Source organism: Lipophrys pholis (genome assembly GCF_963383615.2).
Source record: "Lipophrys pholis genome assembly, chromosome: 17".
Classification (NCBI taxonomy): Eukaryota; Metazoa; Chordata; class Actinopteri; order Blenniiformes; family Blenniidae; genus Lipophrys; species Lipophrys pholis.
In genome coordinates, this window is record NC_137643.1 from 22983259 (window position 1) to 23002034 (window position 18776).

The 18776-nt window shown below is 49.3% G+C and overlaps 1 protein-coding gene across 1 annotated transcript; it reads right to left on the bottom strand.

Moving 5' to 3' along the window:
• Window positions 1–203: 203 nt before the first annotated feature.
• LOC308122973 (glutamate receptor ionotropic, kainate 5-like) lies at window positions 204–18495 on the bottom strand (the record flags this gene model as incomplete). Its single annotated transcript, XM_080485155.1, has 19 exons — window positions 18348–18495; window positions 17876–18040; window positions 17682–17779; window positions 17247–17412; window positions 15952–16130; window positions 15619–15672; window positions 14479–14640; window positions 13288–13440; window positions 12025–12129; window positions 11809–11916; window positions 11528–11731; window positions 8249–8362; window positions 7680–7789; window positions 6636–6809; window positions 4762–4927; window positions 4442–4667; window positions 2337–2465; window positions 1392–1513; window positions 204–986 (listed from the first exon to the last, which is right to left on the bottom strand). The coding sequence occupies exons 1-19, from the start codon at window positions 18448–18450 to the stop codon at window positions 204–206; spliced, it is 3321 nt and encodes a 1106-aa protein (XP_080341281.1). The 5' UTR covers window positions 18451–18495.
• Window positions 18496–18776: the final 281 nt, after the last annotated feature.

The following is an 18776-nucleotide window of genomic DNA, read 5'->3' on the forward strand; positions in this document are numbered from 1 at the left end:
GCCAGAGGAGGCCAGGCCAGATGTGGGCGTAGGGGACGGGAGTGGACGGCTCCTGGACCGTCTGCCCCGGAGTGTACGGCGCCCCCTGCAGAGGTTGACCCCCGCAGACTGGTCAGATGGTTTCTTCCATTGGCCGTGGCCGGTCCGGCTCAGGTCAGCCGCCGTGGACCGAACAGTGTCAATAAATTTATGAGGGTTTGAATTCATGACCTTTGACCCTCTGAAAGTGCCCACTCAGTCGTGCCCCCCAGTAAGTCCGTGGGTGGGTGCGTTGGGGTCTTGGCGGGCGGCTGCGGCCGGGGTGGCGGTGTGGGTTTCTTGAGCTGCTGCGGGCTCGCCGTGCCCCCGTCACTGTCGGCTCTGTCGGCGGGGATCGGGGGGGGCGGTGGCGGGAGGCGGGGCAGCGACATGGTGCCGTGGTGGTAGTGGAGGTGGTGGTGCAGGTTGTGGCGGTGGTAGTGGTGGTGGTGACCCACCGGTGCCACCACTGGGGGGAGGCGGGCACAGGAGGAGGTGGAGGAGGAGGAGGAAGGGGGAGGCGGCGGGGGAGGGGTGAGTGTGGTGGGCCGCAGGCTCTGGATCCTCCGACACTCCTGGCAGATTCGCACGTGGCTGCAGCTCTGCAGGAAGGTGCGCGGTGGTGCCAGCGGCGCCACCAGGGTGGGGGCCGGGGGGGGAAGGGGGATGGAGCTTCCGGCGGCGCCGCCCAGCACGTCGTCCAGGAGCCTCTGCGGCCCGGGGCCCAGGTCCGGACACGCCCCAAGCCCGCCTGTCAGTGGCCCGCCGCCGCTGTACAGTTTACCATTGCTGAGGCGCAGTTCTCGCACCAGGCGGAGGGGGCGTGGCCCCGCCAGCGTCAAGCGGGACGGGTGCCGCAGGATTCCTTTCCCGCCGCCACTTAGCGGCCGGCGACGCCGAGAGCGTGAAGTCTTCTTAAACGACACGGCGTTCCGAAACTCCGTTAGCATCTCCTGACAAACAGAAACCTGCAACAGAACAGAGTCCAGACTCACTGCTCACCGACACTGGAGCCACTGCACACTGACCTCATCAGCAGGAAAGTGTTGGCAGACGGTGGTTCAAGAAGTGAATGATTGATCCAATATTAGCTCTAAAACTCCGTCAGGGATATTTTTGACTTTTAAATTAAAAAGTGGAGTTTTAATGTTTTCTGATTCAAACATCAATATTATTAGAAAAATACAAAAATCAATGAAACTAATTCTTGGAAATATTTTGTTCAATAAGTTGATCAGAAATATATTGTGTGTGTGTGTGTGTGTGTGTGTGTGTGTGTGTGTGTGTGTGTGTTGTGTCTGGTGGACTCTAGGTGGCAGCAGTGCTCCAGGAAATGGAGGGTGTGTGAAGACGAGGAGGAGGAAGAGTTTCACCTCGTCTGTCTCAGCCGTCCTGCGAGTCGACCAAACAAACTCCATAATGGCCACGAAGACGGCGATGATGAGGCCGCAGATCAGAACCACGAAGATCCCACCAATGTTCTCCATCCCCAGCCCTGTGTGTGTGGGGTGGGGGGTGGGGGAGGGGATCATTCATGTCATGTCATCGGGATAAAAAACAATCAGAAAGCAGAAACAGTTTTTTTTAACAAAGAAAACAAAATGTATGAACTTCTGATTGCCTAAGAGTTTGTTAAATGTCTTTTATCTTGGCAGTGACCGATACCAGGAAGGAAGAAACGACTCTGACGCCTCGTTTCAACTGAAACGCATCGTTTTGTGTTTTCATTTCACAAAAGTTCCTCGTTTAGACAACATTTTGAAAACAACTTGTGTTTTCCCAGAAACACAGAGAAAACGTAGTTTCTCAGATGGACGATTCAGGACACGGAGAAGGGTGCGACCTTCATGTTGAGTTTGTTGTAAAGGGAAAACTTATTTCGGGCCCAAACTTTTATGGGAAAGTTTGAAATGAGTGACGTCGTCACAAAATCCTTGTAGGAAGCGACTTGTCGCCTCCCATGCAGCCGCCATCGTCCAGTGGTTCTGATTACCTACCGTGTGGAAGACCAGGGTTCCAGTCCTGATCGTCGCAATAATTCATTTAGATATGTTTGGTTTTGTTTATGGGTTTTTTTCGACTAATCCTCAGTATTTCTGCGTAGCATAGAGGTTTAAATTGATATATTTTATCTTCATTTTAATGTCAGGAGGGTTTAGCGGCTCCCAGCGTTTCAGTTCAGTGGGAAACAGACCAAATGGTTCTTTGAGTGTCGGAGGTTGCCGGCCAAAACACAACAAACATTTTTGTTTTGCCTGAGATGGTTATGGTGTAAACGGGGGCAGGCAGTGGGGCAGTGACAAGTCCCGAGTCCTTACCTTTGGCCCGGTGGTCCTCCTCTCTGGGACACTGTCCTCCTTCCCACCAGCGTCTCTTCAGGATCTCCAGCCGGTTGCTCTCCTGCAGCTGAAGGATCCCCAACGTGATCTCGTCTCTGAACGGAGAACCTGGTGGACCAGAGGAGGCACTACACTGTAGCATTACCATTAGCATTGACCAAGATGTTATGACTGTGGCGAGACAGCAGCACTGAAGTTAGCTACAGCATTAGCCATAGCTGTTTTTTTAACCAACAAGCCTTTCATCCTAATGCTAAAGCTAACTGTGTGTTGAGCAGCATATTCCTCCACTAACATCCAGATTATAGAGCATCTTCCTCCACTAACGTCCAGATTATAGAGCCTCTTAATAATGATAATGCATTGGTTTTATATAGCTCTTGTCTTGTCACTCAAAGACGAACCTGCAACCTTCCAAATGGGAGACGACCACTCTTTAAATCTTGCATTTTAAGCTAATGCTAATGCTAACAGGTGTCAGGTGGTGTTGTTAGCATTAGCAGAGGTCTGAGCTGCATTTTCTCAGAGCAGCGCCACACGTTCGTCCCTCTATGCTCCATTAAACATGCTAATGCATGCGGCTGCCCTCATGGCGGCGCAGCACAAGTCGGAGGCAGACGACGAGGCGGCCAGATGACGAGGCCGGCCTCGCCAGACGGTGGCTGGAAGCAGAACGCAGCCAAATTGGAGTCAGGATGGATTTAATGTGCCAACAACAGCAGCTGCACCAGAGTCGACCTGGTTAACTCAGGAAGGAAAGAAATGAAGGAGCCGCACGAGGAGATTGACAGAATGAATGAATCCCAGAGGAAATGAGACGTGACGGCAGCCGAAACTGAAACCCCAAAACTAAACAAGACACGAGAGACTACAAGACACCAAGAGACAACGAGAAACACCAAAACACTGAGAGACAATGAGGGACAACGAGAAACACCGAAACACTGAGAGACAACGAGACACTGAGAGACGAGACACAGAGATATCGAGAGACGATGGGAAACACTGAAACAATGAGAGACAACGAGAGACTAGACACCGAGAGATGACGAGATACCTAGAGATAACAAGAGACAATAAAAAAACACCAAAACACTGAGCGACAAGAGACAACGAGAAACACCAAAACACTGAGAGACAGTAAGACACCGAGAGTTACAGCGAGACATCGAGAGATAACAAGAAACACTGAGAGACAATGAGACACTGAGAGATTAAGAGAGACAACGAGAAACACAGAAAAACAGAAAAACACAGAGAGACGAGAGACAAGACACTGAGCGATAACAAGAGTCAACAAGAAACACTGAGAGACGAGAGACAATGAGAGACAACGAGAAATGCAGAAACACTGAGAGACAGCGAGACAACGAGAGATAAGACACAACGAGAAACACTGAAACAGTGAGTGACAATGAGAGACAACGACACACTGATAAATTCAGAGAGATGAGAAACACTGAGAGACAATGAGAGACAATAAGACACTGAGAGACACCGGTGGTGTACACAGAAAGACAACAAGAAATCGAGAGACAACAAAACACAGAGAGACAACAAGACACTGACAGACAAGACACTGAGAGATAACGAGAGACGAGAAACACAGAAACACTGAGACACAACGAGACACCGAGAGACACTGAGTGACACCGAAAGACACCAAGAGACGAGCCACTGAGTAACAAGAGACAGAGACACGAGATACTGAGGGACAATGAGACAGTGAGACACAACAAGCACGTGAAACAGATGAAAGTTGAAGATCTTCCCTATGTTTTGGTTCTAGCAGGACCTGTTCCTGCAGGACTCACCCAGTGGCACTGAGCAGGACCTGTTCCGGCAGGACCTGTTCCTGCAGGACTCACCCAACAGCACTGAGCAGGACCTGTTCCAGCAGGGCCTGTTCCTGCAGGACTCACCCAACAGCACTGAGCAGGACCTGTTCCTGCAGGACTCACCCAGCGGGTCTGAGCAGGACCTGTTCCAGCAGGACCTGTTCCAGCAGGACCTGTTCCTGCAGGACTCACCCAGTGGCACTGAGCAGGACCTGTTCCAGCAGGACCTGTTCCTGCAGGACTCACCCAGTGGCATGCCGATGCCGTATCCCTTGGTGTCCAGCAGGCCTCCGATCTGCGTGAGGTTGCAGTTGAGGCTGCGGTAGTACTCGTTCATGGTGCTCTCCATCAGGAAGGCGTACTTAGAGTTGAGCACACGAGCGATTCCCTCCTCGGTGCTCTTCACAAACACGCTGGGCTGCTTCGAGTACATGTAGTTCCACATGCGCTGGTACGTCTGGTACCGGGAGTTCTGCAGAACCAGGGGGACAATGGAGGAGCCATGCTAATGCTATTGCTAACGGCAGTAAGTGAGCTCTCTCCTGACGGAGTGTGGCCGCTCTCACCATGAAGAAGGTCATGGTGGAGCCTCCGTGGATCGTCCCGTACTGGATGTTGGTCTGGTCCGCCAAGTCATCGGGGGACTCGATGGGGACCTCCATCCTCTGGACCGTGAGGAACGCAGCCAGGTTTGCCGTGTAGGACGAGATGATGATGAGCGTGAATGCCCACCTGGAGGAACGAGGAGAAGGTGTAAGCGGAAGAGGAGTAGAAGAACAGGAAGGAAGGAAGGAAGGAAGGAAGGAAGGAAGGAAGGAAGGAAGGAAGGAAGGAAGGAAGGAAGGAAGGAAGGAAGGAAGGAAGGAAAGAAGGAAGGAAGGAAGGAAAGAAAAAAAACAACTAAAGCGTTTTTGTCGCGTTCACTGAGCCTCCTGTTAGCATTAGCATTATCAAAAACTGTTCACTAATCCTCTCAAGTGCCTGATAGCTTTAGCATTAGCATCATTCAGTGTTCTAACCACTGAGCTGTAATCACTGCAGCATTTCATCAGCAAGAATCCTCTAATAAACACAAGTTACAGCTTCTGCATCATGCTAAAGCTAACTGTTGTTTAGTTTTTGATGTAATGAAAACCCAGAAGTAGCATTAGCCTGTATTTAGCATTATCAAACTTTAAGAGCTGTTAGCATCCCTTTCTGAGAGCTGACACCCTGTTGGTAGTTCTCACCTATTAAACTGTTTTGAACTTTCCAACACACACATATAGTAGAAAGCCTGCACACTCACGCATGCACTCGCACACGCACACGCACACGCACACGCACATGCACACGCACACGCACACAGTATGTTGCAGCAGCATTACGAGGCCGATCGCCAGACGAGCCTGTCAGAGAAAAGATGATGATGGCACCTCCAGAACCCCCCCACCATCTGCTCTCGAGACCCCGGGGAGTGTGTGTGTGTGTGTGTGTGTGTGTGTGTGTGTGTGTGTGTGTGTGTGTGTGTGTGTGTGTGTGTGTGTGTGTTGGAAGGATCAAAACAGTTTAACTCAGAACTTGAACCTCATTCCATAAGATCTACCTATAAAAGCTGTGGGGTAACAGGGCCTGTTGCCCCCAAAAGGGGCAGAACAACAGGGACGTGTTGCCCTCTATAGGTGAACAGCAGCAGCTATGCTGTATGAAACGTTGTCATGACGACAGCAGCCATGTTGGAAGCACCACTCAGCGGAACCATGTTTGATTCCTGGAGGAGGTTTTAGGGAACATCTGAAGTGTGGAGTTTTAATCCAACCGTCTTCAATCTTTGGTTTTATTCGTTGATTTGATCACGTTTCATTCACAGAGAAAGGTTTTTTTTTTTCCAAACACTGAACTGAAATGAACCATAAAACCATCAGACAGCGAAATGATTTATTATTGAAGCAGAAAGCTCTTAAAGAAGATTTAAGCCAGGAGGCACAAATGAACCATCATGTTCACATCAAATCTCTTCACCATCTGCTGCTTACCTCCACTTACTGCCACTCGGTGTGGCAGTGTCGCTTACTGCCCCTCGGGAGAGGGGGTTCTGCTGACCTTCAGCTGTCACCTCTGAGGGTTCTGCCTCGTTCATCTATCCTGAAACCCACCCACCCCTACTCTCAACTACCCCACCCCATCTAACCAAACCCGCTGTATTCCAAACCCCATTTACCCAGACCCCTATACAACACCCGCCCCCATACAACCCACAATCGTCTACCCCGACCGCTGTCTATAGCAACCCCATCTACACCAAAACCCATCTACACTGAAACCTATACAGCCCAATCTGTATCCACCCCAACCCCCTCCACCCCCTCCACCCCTTCCACCCAGCTCTCAGTGGCCTCCAGGCACGGACAACGTCAGACTGGGGTTGGACTGAAACGAAAGAAGGTGAGCAGGTACAAACCAGACACCGCTAACGCAGCGAGTTGACAACGCCCGCGGCATGATCTCTGAGCCCTGTTGCATGAAGCCGCCCACCGGGAACCACAGGCTGTTCCCCAACGTGTATTGATTTTCCAACACATCCCGACGCTCCCGAAGGCATGGGTGAGGGTTGTACCACTCGTAGGGGCTGAGTCTGGGGACACACACACACACACACACACACACACACACAATATTAAATCTCCAGCCATGATTTTGATTCAAGTAAATGTTCAGAGTAAGAAACGTCCTGCTTCTGGTTTCTACTTTTCACTCTGGAGTGAAAGTACTGCTGATGCATTCTTTGATTTCACTCAACAAAAGTTCGATCAGATCGGAGAGCCAGTCGGGAACCAATCAGAATACCAGTAGAACAAAGATTGCCTGGAACCTTCAGAAACCGTCAGAAACTTGAAACCTCCTGAAACCTTATGAACCATTTGGAAACTGTCTGAAACCTTCTGGAACCTTCTGGAACCTTTAAAAACCGTCAGAAACTTGAAACCTCCTGAAACCTTATGAACCATTTGGAAACTGTCTGAAACCTTCAGAAACCTTCTGGAACCTTCAGAAACCGTCAGAAACATGAAACCTCCCGGAACCTTATTAACCATTTGGAAACTGTCTGATACCTTCAGAAACCATAAGAAACTTTCAGAAACCTTCTGAAACCACCGGGAACCATCAAACACCAACAGAAATGTTCTTGAAACCCCCTCACACCTTCTGAAACCAGTCAGAAAACAGTCCAACAACCAACAGCCAGGAGACAACCAGCTTCACTGCGGTCAGTTGACAGTCAGTCTGTTAGAAACCAGCTTCTCGATAGTCTGTTAGAAACCAGATTCACTACAGTCGGTCTGTTAGAAACCTGAAGTCTGTTGGAGACCAGCCAGAAAAGAACTATCCAACATCAAGAGGGGAAACCTGCTCAAAAAACTGCATGGAAACTAGAAGGAGACTAGATTAAATAAAAAGAAAACCACGTTGAACCGTCTAACGAGGACGGATAAAGACGAGTCACCTGGCGGCGAGGAAGAGGACGCAGCTGACAGCGAGATACGCCAACAGCATGAAGAGCCAGACCGCCGGAGAGAAGGGGTCCAGAAAGGAGAAGTACCCAGGTTTACGGCCCTGGAAAACACACACACACACACACACACACACACACTGAAGTTTGTGGTTAGCATTAGCTGTAGTTAACATTAGCGGTGGTTAGCTTTAGCAGCGGTTATCATTAGTTGTGGTTAGCATTAGCAGTGGTTAGTGTTAGTTGTGGTTAGCATTAGCCTGTATTTCCAGCCAGATCTTGTGCACTGGGTTTTTTCTGAGATTAGACTGGATTACTGGTTTATTCTATCGCTTTTAACTCATCCAAATTAAATAATTTTATCATATTTTAATAAAACTATTTTCTTTGAAAACAGAATGAAAAATAGGTTTAACTTAATCGGGATGTGATTCAGTGTTTCTACCGCTCGAAACATTTCGTACATTTCGATGAACCAAACGTGTAAAGAGAGAGAGAGAGAGAGCAAGTGAGTGCGTGTGAGCGTGCGTGTGAGCGTGAGCGTGAGCGAGCGTGTGCGTTACCAGATGAACTCGGTACAGGATGCTGATTCCCAGACTCATGAAGGGTTTGGAGAAGTCGATGACCTTCTCCCTCTCAGAGGTGATGGTGAACGGAGCTACAGCCAGGTCAGCTTTCTACACACACATACACACACACACACCCACACACACACACACACACACACACACACACACACACACACACACACACACACACACACACACACACACACACACACACGAGTTAAAACACCTCCAGTGAATTAGTTTCATGTTCCACTGACAGACGACGACGTAACGACTGAAGGGAGAAACACTTCAGACTTCATGCCGTCCGGAGCAGGACGGAGAACCATGAGGAGAGCGGGTCAATTCATCTGGCTACATCAGTTAGTGGAAGGAAGATGCTCTATAATCTGGATCTGATTTCAGACCTGTGTGGTGGGCGTTGTGGCCTAATCGTTGTGTTTGGCTCTGATGAACATTAATTAAAGATCTGTGACGTTTGAGTCAGACTGCGTAAACAGCCAAGAGGTAATCTGATTACATCGTCAGTCCTCCGCACTCTATTCACAGATAATTGAATAACGAGAAGACTCGTTTAACATCAGGCTCTGTGTGTGTGTGTGTGTGTGTGTGTGTGTGTGTGTGTGTGTGTGTGTGTGTGTGTGTGTGTGTGTGTGTGTGTGTGTGTGTGTGTGTGTGTGTGTGTGTGTGTGTGTGTGTGTGTGTGTGTGTGTGTGAGAGTGATACCAGTATCAGGTATTGGTCTGATACTGCACAGAGTATTTGTACTCATGAAAGCTTCCTGAAACAACCCGGAGGGTAGTACGTGATGTCATCCGTCAGCAGCGCCGCTAGCAGCTACGCTGAGAGGACGATTTAATACTAATGAGAACGGCGAAACTAAGACAGACTGTAAATTATGTTCGGATAGAATATCAAGAAGAGGAGAAAGATTGTTGGTACAACACCAGCAACTTAAATACCAGCAACTTCATCGCCAGCAACTTCAACACCAGCAACTTCATCACCAGCAACTTCATCACCAGCAGAGTTAGCCTGAATCATTAGTTTAACTGCACAGTAGGTAACGCCGAGTCGTGCTATATGATACATGCTACATGATAAAGAGTTGCAGGCCGAACACACCAGCGATGGACTATATTCGCGACGACGTTACAGAGTTCTGCCGGGGCATTGTGGGATACCCTGTAGTACTCGCCAACATGTGGGTAAAAACACCGTCTCACAAGAGTCACCTTCAACTCTCCTTTAGCTCTGAAGCCGCATCAATGTCTATATCGCTGTGGATCCTCATAGCTGTTGTCCTTCATCACAGCCATGGGCAAAAACCATACCCTGAGGCGCTGTAGTCTGAGCAGCAAGTCCGATGGCTTCAGCACCCAAACCACAGACAATCCCAAGGTGCTTCGTGCGCGGGAGGATATGACGCCATGGTGAATGAGGGGTACGCTACATGTGGTTAAAGTTTTAGGAGCCTGAAAACGTTTTTTTTTTTGACAATGGTCTAAGAGTGAGAAAATTCTAAAATGCCAGCTCGGCTTTGAGGTGTGGCTGGGCAAGACGCACATCTGCAAAAAACAATGATGTCATCGCTCCAACCCCCCACCCCCCCTCACTGCAGTCCGCGATGTCACCTAACATATTCAGTTGTGGATTACACGCTTCAGTTTGAGCTGCAGAAGCTGCTTGACCAGGAGAAGGGAGCAGGAGCATAGAATCTATATAACTCAGAATCATGTACAAGTCGATGAGCAGCATCCAACTTCTATTGACCTTATTCTGCACCAAAACAAGAGCGCCGCCATATTGCATCTTTTTTTCTGACAACTTCCAGTGGGTGGGACTTCTGTGGTGTTGTGTCGTTGCTCGTTGTAGCGGCTCGTTCTGGACGGTGAATGGGATTGACAATCTATCTCTGAATTAAGACTTTTAAACATCGATCATGTGGATTGACGCTCCGTGGCTAACCGTGGCTAGCTGTATGTAGCATTACATGCTCCGTGTGGAGCTGTTATAACAACTGGATAATGAGGAGGAAGCAGCTGGAACAACAACATTTTGAACATAAAGAGGAGAGAGAGGACTGTTGTGGAGCAGCATACGACCTGTGGATTTGTGCAGCACTGTGTAAGCTTTAAAGCAACATAATCTCTGATGTAGAAGATGACTGATGAATAAAAAAAAAAAAGTGAGCCCACGTCTTACTGTGTAAAGCTCATGGCTGTAATAAAGAATGACAAGTTTGAAAGGATTTCATTTTGGTTTATTTCATATAATGAGATTTGAACCTTCCACAATGTTGCAGGAACAGCTGGTTGCTCTGCTCTGAGTGGTTAGCATGATGGTTAGCATGGTGGCTACCGCTAGCTGACCGGCTGGGACCCGCGTCTGCCTTCAAAAGGTAAATTCTCTGTCTGTTGATGACAGCACATAGCCCACCTTTCCACTGTGTAGATACTGGTACACCTCAGTACACTTAAAGTTTATCTTAGCTGCTCCGTAAGCCGCTAATGACGGGATGACGATTTTATCGGAAGTTTCCACAGTCCTTTCTCGTGCCGTCCTCTCAGATCAAAATTAAGGAAGGATGAGGCAACATGATGCCGTCCGATCATCCCAGCTCAGTTTTCATGTTCCCTCTTTAATATCCTGGAAGCAGCGTTGTTTGGCATATTTTATGGTAGTTTTACGGATGAGATATAAACACTGGGCTGCCATCCACCACAATGTAATATGTCAGTAACAGGAAATGCCTAAAACAAAATACAGGAAAACGGAGAAAAAGAGTAGAATAAAGTCAACATTTCTATTTTCTCCGTGTCTTAATCTGTGTTTTTGGGTGAGTCACAGCACCCCTGAAGGCCTAGCATATGTACAACATGCCCTTAGGCATTATGTTCATAGTGATGTGTGGATGGAGTTTTGTTTTGAGAACGCCGGGGAGATAAAAGATCGTTTTGGCTGGTGTGAACAGGGCCAGAGACAGAAACAGAGCAGAGACTTAACCTTCCTGTGATTTAACAAGCAACACAACGAGATTTCACCAGGAGGGTGAAATGTCCTGGATGACGCCGTGTCTTGACTTTTAGAATTGTCCTCACGTTCGTCAGACGTTTTCTCTGCATGATCATATTTCACAGGGAAACATTCAAGCTGAAAATGTCTCAGAGAAACTGAAGCTACCTTCATCTACGACCTTCACTCTTCATCTGAGAGAAACTGAAAATGTTTAAATGTCAAAAATCAGTCACTGTCACTCCCCCCCGGACTCACCCGGTGGATGAGCTCTCCCACCAAGCCAGTCCAGCTGCCGTTGGGTTCTGGAGCTCCATACAGTCCGTCGTCCACCAGCTTGATCTTGAAGGAGAACTTGAGGATGTCAGCGAGTTCTCGCAGCAGGTCCACACAGAATCCTTCGTACTGCTCGTTGCCCTGGAGCTCCTGGTGGTTGGACCTCCTCATCATGTAGGGGTTCTCCTGTGGGAGGAGAGGGGAGGTGAGGAGGAGCCGAAGCAGAAGCAGCAGACCTTCAATCAGCAGACCGCCTCACATACCAGGATGGTGGTGACCACCAGCGACTTGTTGATCAGCGTCTCCGAGGCGTTTAGGTCCAGAGACGTCGAGTTCATCGCCAACGTGTTGTTGGAGAACCACACACCAATCTAAGGGGGAGGGGGCAGAGTCAGTGACATCACTCTGTGTGTGTTTGTGTGCGTGCGTGCGTGCGTGCGTGCGTGCGTGCGTGCGTGCGTGCGTGCGTGTGTTCTGACCTCCTTGTGTCCATTGGGGTGTTTCTCCAGGATCTTCAGGGTGTAGTTTGTCCTTTGACCTTTGCTGTTGAACTCGATGTGACCGGTCAGACCGTCGTACTCCACCTGGGACCAGGAGACATATTAGCTACAGGCTAAGAGCTAGCAGGGAGCTTGCAGAGAGCTAACAGGGAGATAGCAGAGAGCTAACGGATCGAGCATGGAGCTAACAGGAAGATAGCAGGGAGGTAACAGGCGATAGCAGGGAGCTAACATGGAGATAGCAAGGAGCTAACAGAGCGATAGCAGGGAGCTAACAGGGAGATAGCAGGGCGCTAACAGGGGGATAGCAGGGCGCTAACAGCGAGATAGCAGGGCGCTAACTTGGAGATAGCAGGGAGCTAACAGGGAGATAGCAGGGAGCTAACAGGGAGATAGCAGGGCGCCAACAGGGAGATAGCAGGGAGCTAACAGGGAGATAGCAGGGCGCTAACAGGGAGATAGCAGGGTGCTAACAGGGACCAAGCAGGGAGCTAACAGGGAGGTAGCAGGGAGCTAAGAGATCTAGCATGGTGCTAGCAGAACTACATTTAGAAAAAAGAAGAAATAAAAGATGAACAGAAAAATGTTTAGAGAAGAAACTATGATGTGAGAAAAATATGAGAGAAAAAGATTCAACAGCTCATCAGATCAGTGACAGAGACGGTGTGTGTGTGTGTGTGTGTGTGTGTGTGTGTGTGTGTGTGTGTGTGTGTGTGTGTGTGTGTGTGTGTGTGTGTGTGTGTGTGTGTGTGTGTGTGTGTGTGTGTGTGTGTGTTCAGCCAAGCATGCACCTTGCTCCTGAGTGTCTGTGTAATGGAGTGTGTGTACGATATGAATGAATGTCTGCATGACTGAAGATAAATTACATCTGAGAGAGCGAGAGAGAGAGAGAGAGAGAGAGAGAGAGAGAGAGAGAGAGAGAGAGAGAGAGAGAGAGAGAGAGAGAGAGAGAGAGAGAGAGCGAGGATGGTGTGTCTCTTTGGATTTGATGTGACGATGTGAAGCAGCTCAACATGTTCAAGTCGACTAACTCACCAAACACCCGCTGGGAAAACCCTGAGATCCCCCAACACACCCTGACAACCCCCCACACACCCCCCCCCACCCCAGGGGCGAAAACAAGGCACAGCCATGTCTCTGAGGAATAACTCCACTAGAAGAAAGATTTCCAGCAAACTCACTGTCCAATGTGTGTTGGACATCACACACATGGGAACGTTATGGACTGTGCTCAGTGTTTACCATGCGCAGATAGTTCATCAGACTGGTGCCATGCTGCCAGATGAGTGGAGACGAGCAGCTCAGCGGCTTCACGCCAATCTCCTGACTGCGGTTCAACTCCCGCACGGCGCTCACCACCACGTGGACGGCGTCGAACATCAGCGCTGATGACAGCTACACGTACACACACACACACAATGGTTAAAATGGAGGCGGGTTGTGAACGTAGTGGTGCAGGTATGTGACGTCGTCAGATGACAGTAAACGAGAACCAGTTGCGGTGCAGCTCAGGCATCGGAGCAAAGCTGTGAACCTCCGTTCTCTGTGACACAGCTTGGTCGTTGTGAACAGCAGCGTCCAGCTCCCTGTTACGGAGAGGAGCCTCTGTACCTCTTCGGAACACTAGGGGGTGTCATCGACACTTCAATAATCCCAGTTAACTAAACATCCATCCATCCATCCATTTTCTCCCGCTTTTCCGTTTCCGGGTCGCGGGGGTGTCAGTCTGAGCACCGTCACCCAGATCACATTGCACCAATTAAGAGCCTTTCCTGCGGGTGGTGAGCCCACGGGAAACTAAACAACCAGTGAGCACAAAGGGGCGTTTGTGAACAACGGAGAGTTTATACGGCTGATGAGATTTTTAAAAATTGCTGCTTGTCCAGAGTGACGATTGTCATTGACCAATCAACAGACGCGTTGTTGCTCCCCCTTATGGAACCGTACCAATGTGCTAGGTACCTCAATGAAGGGGTTATGTCAGTAGAATTTTCCTAGTAAAAAACCTCAGGGAGACAGAATACACAGGAATCGGTCTGAGAGCGACTTGAGAAAGTTCAAGACAATTTCATTAAATCATTCTTGCGGTACAACCTTTGCATGATTGTCCAGGAGTTTGTCTCTCTGAAGTCAACTAGCGCCTTCTTAAAAGCTGAATTGTTTTGAGTCTGCATTGAAGGGCACCAGAAGCAGCACAGATGTTCCAAATGTGCTGACATAGGTTATCCTTGAACACAGACTGCAAATTACACATCATTCTTTATGAGACAAAACAAGATTTCTCTATAAATGGTTACCGTGGGGTACGATTCTTTCGGTACCATCCACAACTTTTGTCAGGAGAAACAAAAACTGTACCGCACCGGCACATACTGCACAGTGGGAATGAGGTTTTAGTTGCTCCCTCCCCTCAGGTAGTTGCCCCCTCCTCACCGCGGGCCCCGGGTAGGGGCTGGTGTGGCACCCCTCCCTCCAGGACAGGTTGAGGCTCCTGATGAAGTCCAGGTAGAAGGAATGGCTGCTGTTGAGCATCGAGAAGCCCAAGATGTTGGACTGGTGGTCCACCACATGGTCCAGTCTGAGCAGGGGGAAGTCCTGTGCGCGCGCACACACACACACACACACACACACACACACACACACACACACACACAGAAACCTGTTTCAGCCCAAAGTGATTCTAAAAACTCCTGAGAACCCAGAACTAGAACCAACTGGTCCAATGTCTAAAACCAAACCCAGAACAAACTGCTCCAAGTTCTGGTTTAGAACTAAAATGTTGTTGTAACTCAGCAGCGTGTTGCAGCACAGTTTGTGGGTCAGCGGTCTGAATCCTGCTGTGTCATCATGGTGGCCGTCAGCAGAGCGTGCTCACCACAAAGTCACAGCGAGGTCGCTCTCGCTCGCCATTGTCAGGGTGGGGGGTTGGCTGGGGTAAGGGGGGGGGGGGGGGGGGGGGGGGGGTTCTGGAAGAGGACTTTCTGGTCTTGTTCCAGGTTTTGTGTCAGTGAGTGGACAGAACATTCATGGCGTCCTTGGCGAGAGATCGCCGCGTTAAAAGTGTTTGGATCAGAGTGGGAGCTTCAACATAAGTTATTATCTTCCAACCTCAACGAACAATGACGAAATGCCCAAAGGGACCAGTATGCATCTGTGATTGGGGGGGGGGTCTGGATAAATATATGATGGGAGGGTTACAACATGAAACATTTAGCAGGGTACAAAAGATCAACAGGAAGGGAAGAAAGAAAGAGGAATAGAAAAGTCAATATGGAAAGAAAAATTTGAAAGATTGACAGATTGAAAAAAGAAAAAAAAACAGAAAGAAATATCAGGCGAGACAAAAGATGAGGTAAAGGACAGTATCATCGGCATAAAAACAACCATGAAAGAGCAAAGAGCCAGAATAGAAATTGGCCCAGTGTTGAACCCTGTGGGACTCCAGTGTTAAAGTCATGAACGATGAGAAGCAGCGGAAGAGAAAGGATGCAAACCTAAAGAGAAGGAAATGAACAGAGAAAAAGAGGACTGGCAGTTTTCTGGAGGAAGAAGAAGAAGAGGTGGAGACCTTACCATGGTGGTGAGGATGTACTTGTAGAAGGCCGACGTCATCCCCAGCTCGTTAGCCTGCACGGAACCAGACAGAAGAAGTAATGAACACGTCTGAAGTTAAACTGAAACTCATCGGACATCAAGTCCAAAACACCTCATGACTGAACAAAGCTGAGCTCAAACAATTTCTCAATACCGAATCCGTCACCAATCTCCGCCTGAAGTGTGAAGCCTGAAGTGTGAAGACATTTAGCTTAGCTGCACTACACGGATGATTGATTGTGTTTGAGTGAGAGCTGGCGGAGGACGGGTGATTGTGTTTGAGTGAGAGCTGGCGGTGGATGGCGAGCTGACCTTCCTCAGAATGTGGTACGAGACGGAGGCGTTCGCGTCGATGATGATGGTGGCCACCTTGTCATCGCGGATCTCCTTCAGCAGTGGTGTGGGGTCCAAACTGTCATCCAGCATCCGAACTGACAGCGTGTCCCGGGAGATCAGGAAGCGCCGGACCAGCTCCTCCAATCGCAGCAGGCCTGAGGGGTGGGGCAACGGGCTTCAGCGATTGGTTGACACAAAATGAACCTCAACTGTTCAGTGATTGGACAAAACATCACAGTGACGCTTTATAATGTGGATGTTAGTCGAGGAGGACGTTCTATAATCTGGATGCTAAAGCCAACAGTGGATTGTGCAGCTCTCTGGTGACTAACGGTGGATTGTTCGAGAAACCGTCTTCATTCTCACTTTATCGTTGCTCTGCAGCAGATTTCAGTTGTAAAACTCGACACATGTAAACAGCGGATTCAGCAAATTTCATCTTGTCTCCTCTCCTCCACCCTCCTCTCTCCTCCTCCACCCTCGTGTCTCTCCTTCACCCTCGTCTCCTCTCCTCCTCCACCCTCCTTCCTCTCCTCCTCCACCCTCGTCTCGTCTCCTCCACCCTCCTTCCTCTCCTCCTCCCAGAGCTTCGAGCAGCGCTCCCTCTCTTTCACGTCATTTAGCGTTAGCCTCGGCTCGTTAACGCTGCAGTTTAACGTTTAACGGCTGTTTAACGGGGCCGTATTGTTGTTGTGGGTCAGTTGGACCCGAGAGGCCGAAGTAAAACGGTTTGCGAAGGAAATGATCCTGCTGATGGAGAAACAACGAGCAGAACCAGATGGAGGAGAGCTGACTCTGGATGTAGAGCAACGATAAAACAGCCGGAACACTGGTCCTGCTCTGAGCCTGGTTCTGCAGGTTTCTCTTTCTCTGAGCCTGGTTCTGCAGGTTTCTCATTTGAGTCTGGTTCTGCAGGTTTCTCCTTCTCTGAGCATGGTTCTGCAGCTTTCTCCTTTAGCCTGGTTCTGCAGGTTTCTCTTTCTCTGAACCTGGTTCTGCAGGTTTCTCCTTCTCTGAGCATGGTTCTGCAGGTTTCTCTTTCTCTGAACCTGGTTCTGCAGGTTTCTCCTGCTCTGAGCCTGGTTCTGCAGGTTTCTCTTTCTCTGAACCTGGTTCTGCAGGTTTCTCCTTCTCTGAGCATGGTTCTGCAGGTTTCTCCTTCTCTGAACCTGGTTCTGCAGGTTTCTCCTTCTCTGAACCTGGTTCTGCAGGTTTCTCCTTCTCTGAGCATGGTTCTGCAGGTAGCGTCTGGAGCAGCGGCTCAGACTCACACTCGGCTTTGGCACAGATGAGACTCGTTGTCGGGAAACCGAAGGATCGCAAGATGGAGCCGATGGCCAAACTCAAATCCTCGTTACTTGGATAGAGAGAGACGGAAGCAAAGCGGAGGTACGGGAGTTTCGGAGTCTCTTCAGGACCGATTTTCACATGAGGGATCTGGGGGGGCAGAAAAAATTTAAAATATAGAAGAAAATAACATCGATGTCCAGGAAAATAGAAGAAGTTGGACAAAAAGCGGAATAAAAGTGATAGAAAATGAAACAAGTTTCAGAGAAATAAAGAAAAAAACAAGAGGCAAAGCGCAAGAAATAAAGTTAAACTTTGATAATTGAACTGTGTACGTTACCATGGTGACGATGATAAACACGAGGCGTAATGAATGTTTTGTGAGGGAAGTTGATTCGACTGTCATGTGACCAACTCACCTCCTTTTCTCCACAAATGTGACTGATGGTGGAGCCAGAGGCGGGGCTGGAGGCGGGGCCAATCACTGAAACCACACCCTTCGGAAGAATCTGACACACTGAAACAGGAAACGACACGTTACGGTGTGTGTGTGTGTGTGTGTGTGTGTGTGTGTGTGTGTGTGTGTGCATACATGTGCATTTGTGTGTCTTACTGGTGTCGGTGGTCTCGTACTGGGAGTCCCTGCTCAGCTCATAGACGTCCACCTCCAGCCGGGCCTGAGCTGAGCCCTCCATCCCGTTGTTGATGTTCTCTCGGGCCAGAGCCAGCGCCAGACGCTCGCCACGACCGCACGCTGACTGGTCATCCAAGATGGCTGCTGGAGGAAGGAAGTCAGACGGTTATGTGCTGCTCGCCATTAGGTTTAGAATTAGATTTAGCATTAGGTTTAGCATTTCCCGTGGGTTCACCACCTGCAGGAAAGGTTCTTAATGGGTGCAATGTGAACTGGGTGACGGTGCTCAGACTGACACCCCCCGCGACCCGGAAATGGATAACGGGGAGAAAATGGATGGATGGATTAGGTTTAGCATTCAGCATCAGCTGTAGCAGTTAGCATTGGGTTAGGGCTTAGCATTAGGTTTAGCGTTTCGCTTTAGGTCTCGCGATTAGCATCGGGGACTCACCCATGCGAAGTGCGGCCAGAGCGTTGGACTGGCCGGAGCAGAGCGGCGCCATGGTCAGCAGCAGGAAGTTGATCCACAGCAGCGCAGCGGGCAGAGCCGGCATCTTCCACCGCTCCTCATGGAGAAAGGTCTGCTGGCTGCCTGTACCGCCACCTACAGGACACACACGCACCTGTAACCATGGTAACACACTCACTGCAGATGGCATTCATACTGTAGATCAGGGGTGTTCAGTTCCAGGCCTTGGGGGCTGGTGTCCTGCAAGTTTTAGGTCTTTCCCAGTTGTAACACACCTGAATTCAATAAGTGGCTCGTTTTTTGTTTTTTTTTACAAGCTTGATTATCGCCTCAGCATTAGATTGAAATGTGCTGAAGCTGGGAGAGATAAAACATGCAGCACACTGGCCCTCGAGGCCCGGAATTGAAGAC